Genomic DNA, 13,707 nt, shown 5'->3' with positions numbered 1-13,707 from the left:
GCCCCGCCCCCAGGAACCCCCCCAGAGATCCAAAACCCCAATACCCCAATACCATACTCACAACACACATACCAACAATACTCTAGTCTTTGTTTATTGAAACAATCTTATTTAAACTCTTCAACTCTGATAGTGGCTCAAAATAATCTAAAGAAACATCTGATTCTTCTCTAATTATTGTAGCATCGCTCTGTTTACATGCAGACATTCCCCTTTGACATCACTTCCTGTTTCTTCACATGCAAATATCTCAACAACTCTTCATCTCAGCGGTGTGAAATTTGTTTTGCAATATGTTATTAATGCTCTTTTTACAAAAACGCATTCACATTTATTACAAAAATTTGATGTCACAGGCACTTTAAGCACTTCTTTAAAGGTTTGATCTAGATTTGTAATGTTTACCAAAACTCTTCATCGATAATTTCTCCCTTTGTCAAGGTTTGCTCCGGAGTCTCTGAACAACAAGTTCTCCGTGGCGTCAGATGTTTGGAGTTTTGGCGTTGTCCTCTACGAGCTTTTCACCTACAGCGATAAAAACTGCGCCCCACCAGTGGTACAGCAACAGTTCATTCTAGCTGACTTGTCTTACGGCCAGATCTTGATGTTTTTGCTGTTTATGTCAAAATATCTCACAAACCAGTGAACAGATTTTATTGAATGTCATCGTTAGTTTTGTTGTCATTCAATCTTTTATTTTATTTTGTTTTTACTAAAACCAGAAACCTCTGTGTTGTAGATTTTCATGGAGAATATGGGGAATGAGAAGCACGGCCACATGATCCTGGTTCATTTTTTTTCTCTGTTGAAAAATGGATTCAGGCTGCCTGCTCCTGACAGCTGTCCAAACGAGGTCGGTAACTTTTTTTTTTCCAAACCACAGAATCTGAAACTCCGCTTTATTTTTCTGTTCTCTTTTTAAGCATGTCATACGTCATTGTGACTGCTTTGATTCGCTTCCTCAGATTTACAAGCTCATGCTGGACTGCTGGAGCTTTGACCCGAAGTCGCGGCCTACGTTTAAGACTTTAGTCCAGCGGGTGGAGGCTGTACGAGGCAGCAAGGATGGATGAGTTGCCACCGATTCCCGAACCTTTGACCCGTCGGTGTCGACGTACGCGAGTCGGACGTCGCTGAGCAAAGAAATAGCGTGCTTTGCTGCAGCAAATGATCTGAATGAAGAGGGAACGCTACAGCCAACACAAAAAAACGAACAAAAAAAAGTCTTTGTGGCGATTACATCTAGTTTTTGTTACGTTTTGTTGGACTGGAGCAAGCACTGTGCAGCAGTTACYGTTTACTCTTAAGGAAGAACAGTTTAGTCATCATTAATAAACAGAGGTAGTTTTATTATGTGACTTACCTTGAAATGAAGAAATGTCGCTGCCTTTTAGCTGAAGGCGCAGCTTCAGACTGAAACTGAGCAGGCTTCCTCCCTGCTGACAAACCTCCCAATCATCTTTGACTTTTTAAAGACAAAGAAACAAAATGTTTCTGTTAGAAGCAGACCCATCGTATGGATCTGTTTTAGTGGTTTTCGGGTCGATTTTTTACTGTTGCAACAAAAGAAAAAAAACTGCCTTTCTGAAAGTGTTTTTCTGCAACTCTTTCATATGAAATGAAGATTTTCTTCTACACGTTTACATTCTTTCATATAAAACAGAACCTAAGATAAACAAGCATAAACGCTCATTCTTTAAAAGCTTTTCTTACAATGCTGCGTCATCATGAAGTCTCACTGTAACAAAATCGACAATGTTTTTGTCATTTACACRTTTATAGTTTATTATTTCAGCATGAAGTTGGAATTGTTACGAGGATAAACCGTCTGCCTGAAAGAATTATCATGAGGGAAAAATGTAAAGGAAGTGCTTTTATTTTGTAGCAGTTTATTTAAAAACGTGATTTGTGTTCATGTCTGTGAAAGATGTTTTGAATGTATATTTGTGCATTACGTTATTGATCACTAACAGTATGAGTGATCACATCACATTTTTATTTTCATTCCAGTATTTTTAGGATATTTAAGACTACGTGTATTGTATTTGTGATCAGATTACGCTGAATTTGTTTTTTTTTTGTAAATATCAAATATGCTCTTCCATTCCTACCCTGGGTTTGTCAGGAAAAGCAATTTTTTAATAATTTCAAGTAAAAAAACACCAGCCAGTATTTAATAAACAGGTTGTAACAGTGAAGCATCGATGTAATAACAAAAAGGGTAAGAAACGATTGTTAGTTCAGATCCATATTTACTTGACTAAAAACAAAATACTGTTTATTTTTGTTACTATACCAGTATTGGTTTGATGAATTTGTTTTAAAATGTATTTTATATTCATACATTTTTACAGGTGGACTGTTTCCCACATTTTGAATGGATTTTGCGTTTAAATATACCAATGATAGAAATGTTTCTGTAGATAAATGTAAATATTGAACAGATGTAAAAAGTATGTTCTGAAAGCAATTGAAGTGTTTTATAATATCCCTGGTTTGGTCTGTGTTTTAGCCTTTCAGCAGGCTTTAAGAAATGCTTAAACTGTAAAACAGGATAATGTTTTATTTAAAGGTCAGGTGTTTGTGTTTTCAGGGTTAAATAAAATCATCTCTGCCGTGTTGTCCTCCGGGAGGCGTTGAGAGGAAATGATCAGGGTGACAAAACAATAATGGTTGAGTTTCCAGCAGCTGGGGGTGGGTAATGTACAAAATCTAATTTTTGAGCTTTATATCACGTTATGTCATTCTCTCATCAAAAACATACCCAGAGTGTTGCTCTGACTCATTCATGCATGTTTGAGAAATTCTTAAATCTCCTGTGGTGCTGCTTAAACTCTTGGTACAAAGCTCCTCCCTGGAGATCAGTCTGCAGCTGAGCTCCCTCCACACAGAGCATTGTTGTGAAGATGTGCTGAAGTGGGAGTGTCTGAAACAGTAGGAGGTTCTAAAAGAGACAGTGGCCAATTTCAAGGTTTAGATAGATGATGATGCAAAGTCAAATTTATTTATGAGTAAACAGCATTTTCATAACAACTGATGGTAAAATAGTTACTTGATTATGGTACAGAATCGAACTATGTGCCTGGAAAATATACCCCCCCCTAATGTGCAAAAATACAGAAGCAGTTAGAGAACATGACACTGCTCAACATTTCATATTAACAGTGTTTTTAAATTTATTCCAAGACACAGGAGAGATGACAGACGTTACATACAGAACATAACTGTTTAATAAATTATCAAATAAGAAAAAAAAAAACCACGAGAGAAAATCTCGAATCTGGACTGACGTGGTGCATTTTCCTCCTCAGCACTGTACACTGCCTAAATCTACATGTGGCACCATCAACCCCCCTCCCCTCCCCTTCCCTTCCCCTCCCGCCTGCCTCAACACAAGCGACCGATATCGTTCTTGGTGCAGCCCTGGCTGCAGCACATCCCCGCCACGCCCAGAGAAAAGTTCCTCTTCTTCCTGCTCGACACGAACCAGTCGGCGGCGTCCTCCTGCTCTCCTAGAACCACCGACCCGCCCGGTGTGTCCGAGACCCTCGAAGGGGACCGCTGCCTGTCGCCGGAGGTTCTGTAAAGGGTCAGGAGGTCTGACAGGGAGGAGGAGGGGACGGGGAGAGGAGAGCGCTCTGCGTCGAGCTGCCAGCTCTGCCGGTCGTCTTCCGCTGGGAGATCACTGAGGGAGGTCCACTGGAACGGGTCTGCAGAGACAAACAAAGTGCTCTTAAATGTGTTTTTTTTAAGTAAACACAAACAAAGCTGGCTACAGATTTAAATGAATAAGAGCTTTAATGTAAAAAAATGAAGCTGACTGATGCAGAAACAGTTTTAATTTTTTACAAACTGTTCAAAGTAAACTTCTAATAATACAAAAACAAACCATCTATTCTCCTCTCTTTCTAATTTGTTTACGCTCCCTGAGATATATTTAACACACGTAAAAACTTCATGAGCGTTAACTCACCTGCGTCGCCCTCSGTGGATCGTTTCCACCTCGAGCCGCCGCAGGTGAAGATGACAGCTCTGATGAACTCTCTGCCGCACAGTTTCACCCCGTAGTCCCTGGGCACCATCATCCTGCTCATCACATCAGCTCTCACGCTGCTGCACACGCCTCCGACGCACACCACGGCCAGAGCCACCCTCCACAGCATTTTCTTTCTTCTCTCACTCAGGCTCAAACGGCTGCTTTGGGCTTCACAGGTGGGCTCCACCTCAGACCTGCTCCCGAGCGACAGCAGACTTCAGGCAGAGCAGCAACGAGCGCTTCAGCTGCGTCTCCCCCGTGTTGTTCTGCTCGTCTCTTGTGGCCAGAACCTTATATAGTTCACTCCTGGACCTGTGGGTCCGAGCCCCCCTCCCTCTCTCCTTTACGTGAAACAACCACACACGCGTCATTTAGGCCGGCAGCAGTGACGTACTTGGAGTTATGTTTTTGTTGTAGTAATAATATTAAGTGTGAGCACGTCGCACTCAAGGCATCTCAGCAGGAAGAAGAAAAAGATTGATGAGGATTTTCCAAACAAAACTTCTTGAATTTAACTGGCATCTTGACAAATCAAGTTACTGAAACATTTTTTTTTATTGGCTTTACAACTTGAACACAAAAGTCAATTTAAAAAAAAAGTGGATGAAAGAAAAATTACAATCAGTTCTTATTACTAAAAGAACGTTACAAGCTTTGGTATGATGTTCTAAATATTTAATTAAAGAAAATAACGGAACAGAAACWCAAAGATCAGCTGATCCAGTAAACTGAGCTAAAGGTAGGAGAATTAAAAACTTTTCTGATAGGAATGCATATYGCCYGATGCTTTTCATGCTGGAGTTTAGACTAACAATCATCTTATTCTGAGAATGGACGAAGCTATAACAGCAATAAATTAGGAAAATGTTTAAAAACATACTAATGACACTTTCTAGTTTCTAGGCAGCTTTTATCAGCAAGTAATCAACAGAATCTGATGGATCTCACAATGGATCAGTTCATAATGTACCACAGAAATGTAACTATCAATACTTAATATATCTTAAACATTTTACATCAGCCAATCTGCCATAAAGATCCTGTTCTAATAATTAAAAAAAAAGAATGACACCAATGTTTTGACTGGAACAGCTGCTTATTTCACTCTTGTTTCTGTAGCTTGAGAGTAAAATCGTCTGATYGTATCTGACAGCTGTTCCCTACCTTAAAGCTAAAGCTGCACAGGTGAACGCACCGAGCGGACGGGCCCAGATTTTGACTGGTGTCACAACCGATGCGTCACTTCTCCAGGAAGGAGACGAGGCCGCTTTTAGCGCGCCGAGCCTTCTCGATGCTGTCAAAGGTCGGGGCCCCGTGAGGTAGGTCCAGGCGGTCCTGCTCAGATGCCATGATGTTCTCGGCCTCCTCTACGGGYGCAACAGAACACAAACACAATGTGAGGCAAATTGGCGTGTGCGTAAGCAGTCATTTCCTCCCTATAYGTCTGTGAAGAAAACAGCTATTTATTGTTAATCACTGGCTTCTAACATTCAGCACTTATGGCAGGAAATAAACTGTAGCCGTGATGTCAAACTGTTTAGTTTTTGTACTTTTCCAAACAGCACAATAGAGCATGATGATTATTTTAACAGAAAACCTGCTGAGAGAATGAGCAAATGTTACCTGAGGAGCTTTTTTTTTCTGTAAACAGTAGCCGCATTGTGTGAAAACTAATAAAATAAATTTTCAGCAAGTGGATTAAATTTTGTTCAGCTCAGACCCACTGACCTCACAGGTCTGTACTGTTTCCTCAACTATCTAAATGTATAACCAAAGCCTTTACTTTAAAACTTGTTTTATTGAACAAAAACCTACAGCTACAGGCGTCTCTGAGGACCCTGACCTATCCTTTCACTGATGCTGTCTTACATCAATCACTAAAGAGGATTTATGGTCTTGGTGTAATTTAAATTATGCATTACTTTTATTATGTTCATTTGCATCCTTTTGCTTTTTTTCTGGAAATAAATAACATTATTGACTGAAATGACTGAATGAGTTGGATCACAATTTATTAAAAACATTTTTTTTTCTTTATTTGCTGTAAATGTGTGACAGTTTCCTCACCTTTCATACGATAAAACAGTGTTCCGTAGGCGCTGTCCATCTGGTAGGCCAATATAAAACCAAGAGGAATAATGGGAGCCAGCAGGCCTGGTTTCTTCCTTTTAATGGCTCTGAAAAAAATAAAAATAAAAAAAAATATTTAATATATTTCTATTTATTGGTTAAAAATGTCAAAGCACACAATTTTATTAGATTAAAATGCTGGCATGAGGAACTTGATCATTTCTGGGATTAGAGACTGAAAAACATTGACAGGATGTGAAGCAAATCAGAGGAAAAACCTGTTTGATTTTAGCGCCACCTATCATTAGCTAGGCATTAAAGGCTAAGTTCACACCGCAGGTCTTAATGTTCAATTACAATTTTTTTCCTGTGATTTTTTTTTTTTTTTTGCTTGATCGTTCACATTAAAATTTAAATACGACTTCTATTACACTCCACTCTACAGCCCTGAAGTGACCCGCATGCACAGAAGATGACGTGATGTCATTCACTGCATGCTGTGTTTACGTAGTATTTACGGATGTGTATTCATTCCGAAGTTGTGCAATTATTTTCTGGCATGATTGTTTCATCAAGTCTTAACATTTGATCTTTCCAATTCTGTCTACAGCACAGAATTGCATTTCTGGAAAAGGAGTGACGTACTGAAAGTAGAAACAAACTCAAGTTACCGTGATATCACGCTCGTATTGATATGATAATAGCATGATGTTGGTAAGTGACCTAAGTTGAACAAGAAAAAAATCTGATTTGTCACGTTCAGRCTTTCATAGAAAATTAAAAATGGGTCACATATCAGCTAAAATAGTCATATTTAGGCCACTTTTACCTGCAGTGTGAATGTAGCCAAAGCTGTGTARCATTTAAAGAACATCAGACAGCAGAGGTAAAGGCCACTGGATGACCAGGTGTGATTACTTTGAATCTGCAGCTGTGAAGAATCACACTTTACGGCTGCGTTATTCCTGGATGTGAGCTGAAAACAGATCTCACCCTGCTGTTAGTCCCAGTGTGGCCATGGCAAAGAAAGAGCCRAAGTATTTGAGAGACTCTCTGGACCAAGCGATCTGCATCGCCGTCTGCCTYTCTCTCATCTGGTTCTGCATGAGGATTTGACGCTCCAGCTACGCAGACAGACACACACAGATATACTAGAATAAAGCATTTTAAAACACAATCCCTTCATTTCAGAGGCTCAAAAGTAATTGGACAAATGAAATAAATGTACATAAAATGTTTATTTCWTATACTTGGTTGAAAGCCCTTTGTTGACAAAGACTGCTTGAAGTCTTGAACTCGTGGACATCATCAGATGCCGTTTCCTCCTCTTTAAAGCTCGGCCAGGCCTTTACTGCAGGGGCTGTTTGTTTGTGGGCCTTTCTGTCTGAAGTTTARTCTTTAACAAGTGAAATGCTCAAGTAGGTTTAGATCAGGTGACTGACTTGGTCAAATGCTTTAATAAACTGTTGGGTTGTTTTGGCTTTATGTTTTGGGTCATTATCCATCTGTAGCATGAAACGATGACCAATCAGTTTGGCTGCATTTGGCTGGATCTGAGCACACAGTATGTCTCTGAATACCTCAGAATTCATTCRGCTGCTTCTGTCCKGTGTCACATCATCAATAAACACTAGTGACCCAGTGCCACTGGCAGCCATGCATGCCCAAGCCATCACACTGCTTTGCTGTGTTTTACAGATGATGTGCTATGCTTTGGATCATGAGCTGTACCACGCCTTTTCTCTTTCCATCATTCTGGTAGAGGCTGATCTTGGTTTCATCTGTCCAAAGAATGTTCTTCCAGAAAGGTGCTGCTTTTTTAGAGTTTTTTTTTAGCAAGGTCCAGTCTAGCCTTTTTATTCTTGATGCTTATGAGTGGCTTGCACCGTGCAGTGAACCCTCTGTATTTATGCAGTCTTCTCTTTTTGGTAGATTTGGATATTGATACACCTACCTCCTGGAGAGTGTTGTTCGCTTGRTTGGCTGTTGTGAAGGAGTTTCTCTTCACCATGGCAAGTATTCTGCTATCATCACTCACATCTGTTATTATCTTCTGTGGTCGTCCAGGTCTTTTTGCATTGATGAGTTCACCAGTGCTTTCTTTTTTTTTCAGGATGTACCAAACTGTAGATTTTGCCACTCCTAATATTGCAGCAATTTCTCGGATGAGTTTTTTTCTGTTTTTGCAGCTTAAGGATGGCTTGTTTCACCTTCATGGAGAGCTCCTTTGACCACATGTTTACTTCACAGTAAAACCTTCCAAATGCAAACACCACACCTCAAATCAACTCCAGGTCTTTTATCTGCTTAACTGAGAATGACATAATGAAGGGATTGCCCACACCTGCCCATGAAATACTCTTTGAGTCAACTGTCCAATTACTTTTGGTCCCCTTGGCACATGTTAAGAAGCTGAACTCCTAAACCCTCCATACAATTTTATTGTGGATACCCTCAAATGAAAGCTGAAAGTTGGGACTTACAATGTCCATTATGTAATTATAACTTGAATATGTTTCAATAAACAGTTAAAAAAAACTTTGTCAGTGTCCAAATACTGTAGATATGGACCTAACTCCAAATGCATGTTATCATTGACTGTTTGCAACTGCATTTATGGTTTAAACTTGTGTTTTTTTTGTAAAGTAGGCAGAACTTTTGTTGTAAACTGATGCTTATAAATAAAGTGAATTGAATTTGGCAAAACAATCATATCTGCGAAGGTGAAAACGAAAGCAAAGGATAAGTTTGTATATTTGTTAAATATTTATGACATTAATAAATGAAACCATAGAAAGCAGAGAGCGACTGATTGAGCCACAGACAAAAGCGAGGGTCACAGGGACCAGAGGTCCTGGTTCAGGAACCTGACGTTCCAGCTGATGAAGCCTTTTGTCTGCTGTTTCTCACCTGACGCACAGACCAACCTCTACGTCCACACAAACACGCACATCCTGCATCCTGAAGCTGACATTCTCCAAAAACAGCCTTTTATTCTCAAACAGCAAATGTGTCAAAGACGAGCTTTTGTTTCCACCAAAGAGGAAAGTGACTCCAACTTTGTGACGATACAAAGGTTAAAGAAAAAAGTCCCGTTCAGCTGAGCTAATGACATAAATTATACCATCTGAGAGGAGCTGCGTTTTAATTCAACAAATCAAACTGACAAGTGTTTTTGCGTCACCAATTTGGCACTTTGATATGTTTAATTGTGGTGATGAATGCTTTTTTTGTATGCCTAACTTTTCCTAAAAAGTTTCAAGCTAGTTAAAGGAAAAAAAACATCTAATTTGTTCATGAGATGAAATGAAACCTCTGAACAGTGAACAAAGAAACGACCTCTGTTTGAATGAGTCAGAGGCAATTTAACAATATTTTATGAAGGAGTGGGCAACATATTGGCCAACTCCCAGTTTGAAATGTCTTTAACTTGTCGGAGGCTTGAGTGATGACTTAATCCTCCCTCAGTRTGACAGAAGGTCATTTGACTGGAGTAATTAATGTCACGAGCCAAGTACAACCCCAATTCYAATGAAGTTGAGATGTTGTGTAAAACATAAATAAAAACAGAATACAATGATTTGCAAATACTTTTCAACCTATTGAGTACACCACAAAGATAAGATATTTAATGTGCAAATGGATAAACTTTATTGGATTTGCAACAAATATTCACTCATTTCATATTTGATGCCTGCAACATGTTCCAAAAAAGCTGAGACAGGGTCAATAAAAGACTGGGAAAGTTGAGGAATGCTCAAAAAACACTTAACATTAACCTATCTCAGCTTTTTTTGGAACGTGTTGCAGGTATCAAAATCAAAATGAGCAAATATTTTTAAAAAAAAAACAAGGAAGTTTATCTATTAGAACACTAAATATCTTGTCTTTGTAGTGTACAAATAGGTTGAACAGGATTTGCAAATCATTGTATTCTGTTTTTGCTCATGTAATGTTTTTTATTTATGCTTTTTACGTTTTACACAACCTCAACTTAATTGTAGTGTGATTGGATATGGGGTTGTATAATACTCTGTATCATACAACCAATTTATCAATTGCTGCCAAAGGTGATAATGTTTCTGTTACTTTGTCTAGCACTTGGAAAACATCTCACAAATCCACCCCCCGAGTCCGAGGATGGCCACCATGAGAACTGACAGCCTAGCAGCCACAGCTCAAGGCTTGACAATTGAGGCGTGGATCATTGCCCACTTAAACTCAATGTCCCCTCCCTCAGCTGGGATGTGGTTAAAGTTCTCTTGGAGGTGTAAGTTTAAGATATTTCTGACAGGTTCTTCTTCCAGGTGTTCCCAGTAAACCCTCACTACACGTTTGGGTCTACCAGGTGTGTCTGGCGTCTTCCCCCGCAATCTGATCAAACTCACTACCAGGTGGTGATCAGTTGACAGCTTGGTGTCAGCCAAGCATGGTGGGATACTCTGAAATGCTGTTTGACGCTTTGGCACAACAACAGTCAGAGTTCATATCCCTACCCAAAGGTGCAGGGAAGCTAAGCTACCCTCTCATCCACTGGAGAAAACTTCAGGTACCAAGTCAAGGGGCCACAAGTAGATCCACACCAGCTGTGCGCCTCTCACTATGGGCAACTCCAGAGTAGAATCAGGTCCAGTCCCTCTTGAAGAGATCAGTTCCAGAGTCCATACTGGTTTTTTTTCTGCTCTCGGAGGAGTAAGACGCTTTTTCCTTCTCTCTTGCCCTTCCTTTTCTTCCCTGCTTTGCTGCTTGGAGCCTTCTCTACATTTTTCATCCGAAACCAGAAATTATGGATATTTTTATTTTTATGGATTTGGTTAGCTGGTCTCTTAATAAAATTTTTGGAACAAAGGTTTTTCTTCTTCCATGGGAGGACAGGTCAAAGGTGGGACCTCTGTTCTTCTCTGTTCTGGATTTATGTCTGGACTCTGATCACTGGATTCTACAGATTGGCTTGGTGGTCTCCTGGTGTTCTACAAAACAGCATCGGTGGCATTTCATCTCCTGGCTGACTGACCAATTTGATGGATGGCCGTATACTATCAGCACTCGGACATTTGCCTTGAGCGAGCTGGACTCGGTCTACAAGCAGTTCTATTGAGGGTCGCGGGCCGGCTGTAGTCCCTGGACTTGCTGGCCAGATGGAATTGATCTTGGAGAAGCTGATGGATCGGCTCAGCGGAATTGTCCACACTATTTTGTCTGATTGGATTTGGCACCTTGAGATGTACCAGCAGAACACTAAAGCAGACGGAAAATTGTTATTTGACTCTTCTGTTCCCAAAACAACTGATTACAGATTCGGCTCTCCCCTACATGGCATTACGTGGACAAGGCTCTACCCCACACCTCCCCCCCTCCTCTCACACCTGTCTTATCTGGTTTCCGGAGCAGGCTGAGGGCCACACAGAATGAACAGTTACCATCAATATTCTGAACTATGGCTGCACTGGTTTAGGGGACTGGATTCTTCGGGGCCCCCTAAACTCACTCACTCCTCTGGCTAATAAATCTGCCCTATGCAGAGGTTTATTTCATAAACACCATAGTGTGTCACAGTGTTGATATAATATGATGTTTTTGTTTTTTTTYCCCCTTATCTTCCCTTGTGTGGTTTTTCAGTTTTTCGGTGTTAAGGTAGCGCAGCTATGTGTGCTGCATGACCGGCTCCACCTGTTCCCCCTTTCTTAACCGCCCCCTCCCCCCTTCCCTGAATGTACAGCACCTTGTGAATTTATTTCTGTGAAAGGCACTATATAAATAAAACTTTGCTTGCTTGCTGAGGTGAGCCCTATATCTAGTCTGTACCTCTCAACCTCACACAAGCTCAGGTTTCTTCCCCACCAGAGAGGTAACGTTCAAAGTACCACAAGCCAGATTTGGCAGGCTAGGGTCAAAACACCAAGGCATCTGCCTTTGGCTACTGCCCATGACTTCATGCATCCAACTCACCTCCTGCAGGTGGTTGGCCCACAGCCTGACCATGTTACTTGGTCAGGCTGAGCCTGRCCAGACCCCATGGGTAGAGACCTGGCCACCGGTGCTTGCAGACAAGCCCCTCCCCAGACCTGGCTCCAGGGTAAGGTTCCAGTAACCCACGTCCGGGCAAGGGACACTGAGTTCCTTTGTTTTTCATGTCCATATGACTGTTTTGAACCGCTCTTTGTCTGGCCTGTAAACTAGGACCAGTCTGCCTTGGGAGACCCTATCTAGGGCAGTTTGTATTGCCCTGGACAGTATAGTTCCTAGGATCATTCAGGCACACAAACTCCTCCACCATGATAGGGTGACGATTTAACAGAGGAGCACTGCATTGATTTTAATAAAACTCTTAGAGGGTAAAGACTTGCTTCTCCCATGGTAACAAAGTAAAGTAGAGCTACCTGACAGAAAAGCTTGGAGTTGGTGGCAAATGTGAGAACAGCTCAGGAGGRCTGGATGGTAATCATGAGGTCGGCATGTGGCTGAGAGGTAAAATTATGGTAAAAGCCACTCACTCTAACAAAGCGCAATCAACCCTTAAGTTGAATTTAATTATTTTCTTCCCCCTTCATGGGCTATTGGGCTGAATGTGGATGGTGGGATCAATAGCTGTGTCAAACAATATCAGTCAAAAAGCACAAAACAGGAAATGTGAGGCAAAATGTTTTGGAGTTAGATAGCAGCAGGGAGAGGTCTGAGTGTTTATGAATTCACAGTACAGTACAGCTCAAAACTTTCATTACAGAGCTCCTCCAGCCCAGGAGAAGAAAAATGTTCTCAGTCCTACTGAGCAAAAATAATACAAAAACTAAACATTTCCTGAAGAAACACATATTGCCCATAGCTTTTTATGAAAGAGTTTAAACTAAGGTCCTATTATGTAGRAAAATTATGTAGTTGCAGTTGTTTTGATTAAACCTTAAACTCTCGCAAAATGTCACAATAAAAGCACAAATTAAAAACGACTCTCAGCTACAGCCATATCAAATTTTAGCTCAATACCTGTAAAACTGGCAGAATTATAGCTACGTTTGTATTGGCTAATGTTGATTAGCTGTGGTGGCCTTTTTGAATTAGGATTGACTACAGAAGATAATTGGTTGTAGGTGTACAGCCAGTGATTACTTTAAGAGTTTTACTGAAATTCATCCACTGCTTCATGAGATATTTTGTTACAGACCAACAAACATGCACCCACAGACTCGAGCAAAAATATCATCACCTTTACCTCTGTGAAAGGCAAAGTCCAAAAAATGGGAAGAACCCCAAAACAGCAACCAAAAAGATGTTTTAGTTTTCTTTTTCTGTTCAACTAAGTTTAACACCATGTAAGTTAATCTTTGAAATATGCTTAATAACTGAAATTATAAAAAATATCAGAACTGTGCTTGACTGAATATTCAGCTCATTGTTTCTTACAGGTGTAAAGTGGAGGTCTAGATCAGTGGTTCCCAAACTTTTTATCTTCTGACCCACAAAATATTCATGGCAAAAACTTGTGACCCCCAATATTACTGGTCTGAGTACACGAACTTTGTTAATTACCCTAAAAACACAGGCTTTTTGACAATCTAAACAGCTTGTACACAAATACACTCACCGGCCACTTTATTAGGTACACC

At 40.5% G+C, this 13,707-nt stretch overlaps 3 protein-coding genes across 3 annotated transcripts in view; 1 reads left to right on the top strand and 2 right to left on the bottom strand.

Annotated features, from left to right (window-relative positions):
• The window catches only part of LOC106514545 (tyrosine-protein kinase JAK2), a 37,449-nt gene extending 34,961 nt beyond the window's left edge, over positions 1-2,488 (top strand). The window contains exons 22-24 of the mRNA XM_014003852.1: positions 442-556; positions 740-853; positions 966-2,488. Coding sequence (XP_013859306.1) covers positions 442-556; positions 740-853; positions 966-1,073 — 337 coding nt within the window. The 3' untranslated portion in view covers positions 1,074-2,488. The remainder of the gene's footprint in view (positions 1-441; positions 557-739; positions 854-965) is intronic.
• Positions 2,489-2,972: 484 nt separating this feature from the next.
• On the bottom strand, positions 2,973-4,494 carry rln1 (relaxin 1). Its single transcript, XM_014003854.1, has 2 exons — positions 3,974-4,494; positions 2,973-3,710 (listed from the first exon to the last, which is right to left on the bottom strand). The coding sequence occupies exons 1-2, from the start codon at positions 4,161-4,163 to the stop codon at positions 3,388-3,390; spliced, it is 513 nt and encodes a 170-aa protein (XP_013859308.1). The 5' UTR covers positions 4,164-4,494; the 3' UTR covers positions 2,973-3,387.
• Positions 4,495-4,572: 78 nt separating this feature from the next.
• plgrkt (plasminogen receptor, C-terminal lysine transmembrane protein) overlaps positions 4,573-13,707 on the bottom strand; it is a 15,470-nt gene continuing 6,335 nt past the window's right edge. Inside the window, exons 3-5 of the mRNA XM_014003855.1 lie at positions 7,100-7,230; positions 6,104-6,213; positions 4,573-5,403 (exon numbers count right to left, since the gene is read on the bottom strand). Of these exons, the coding sequence (XP_013859309.1) occupies positions 5,276-5,403; positions 6,104-6,213; positions 7,100-7,230 (369 nt within the window). The 3' untranslated portion in view covers positions 4,573-5,275. The remainder of the gene's footprint in view (positions 5,404-6,103; positions 6,214-7,099; positions 7,231-13,707) is intronic.

The sequence above is a fragment of the Austrofundulus limnaeus genome, unplaced genomic scaffold (assembly GCF_001266775.1).
Source record: "Austrofundulus limnaeus strain Quisiro unplaced genomic scaffold, Austrofundulus_limnaeus-1.0 Scaffold20, whole genome shotgun sequence".
Taxonomy (NCBI): Eukaryota; Metazoa; Chordata; class Actinopteri; order Cyprinodontiformes; family Rivulidae; genus Austrofundulus; species Austrofundulus limnaeus.
The sequence above is the reverse complement of the archived record's forward strand: the minus strand, read 5'-3'. Positions and strand labels throughout refer to the sequence as shown.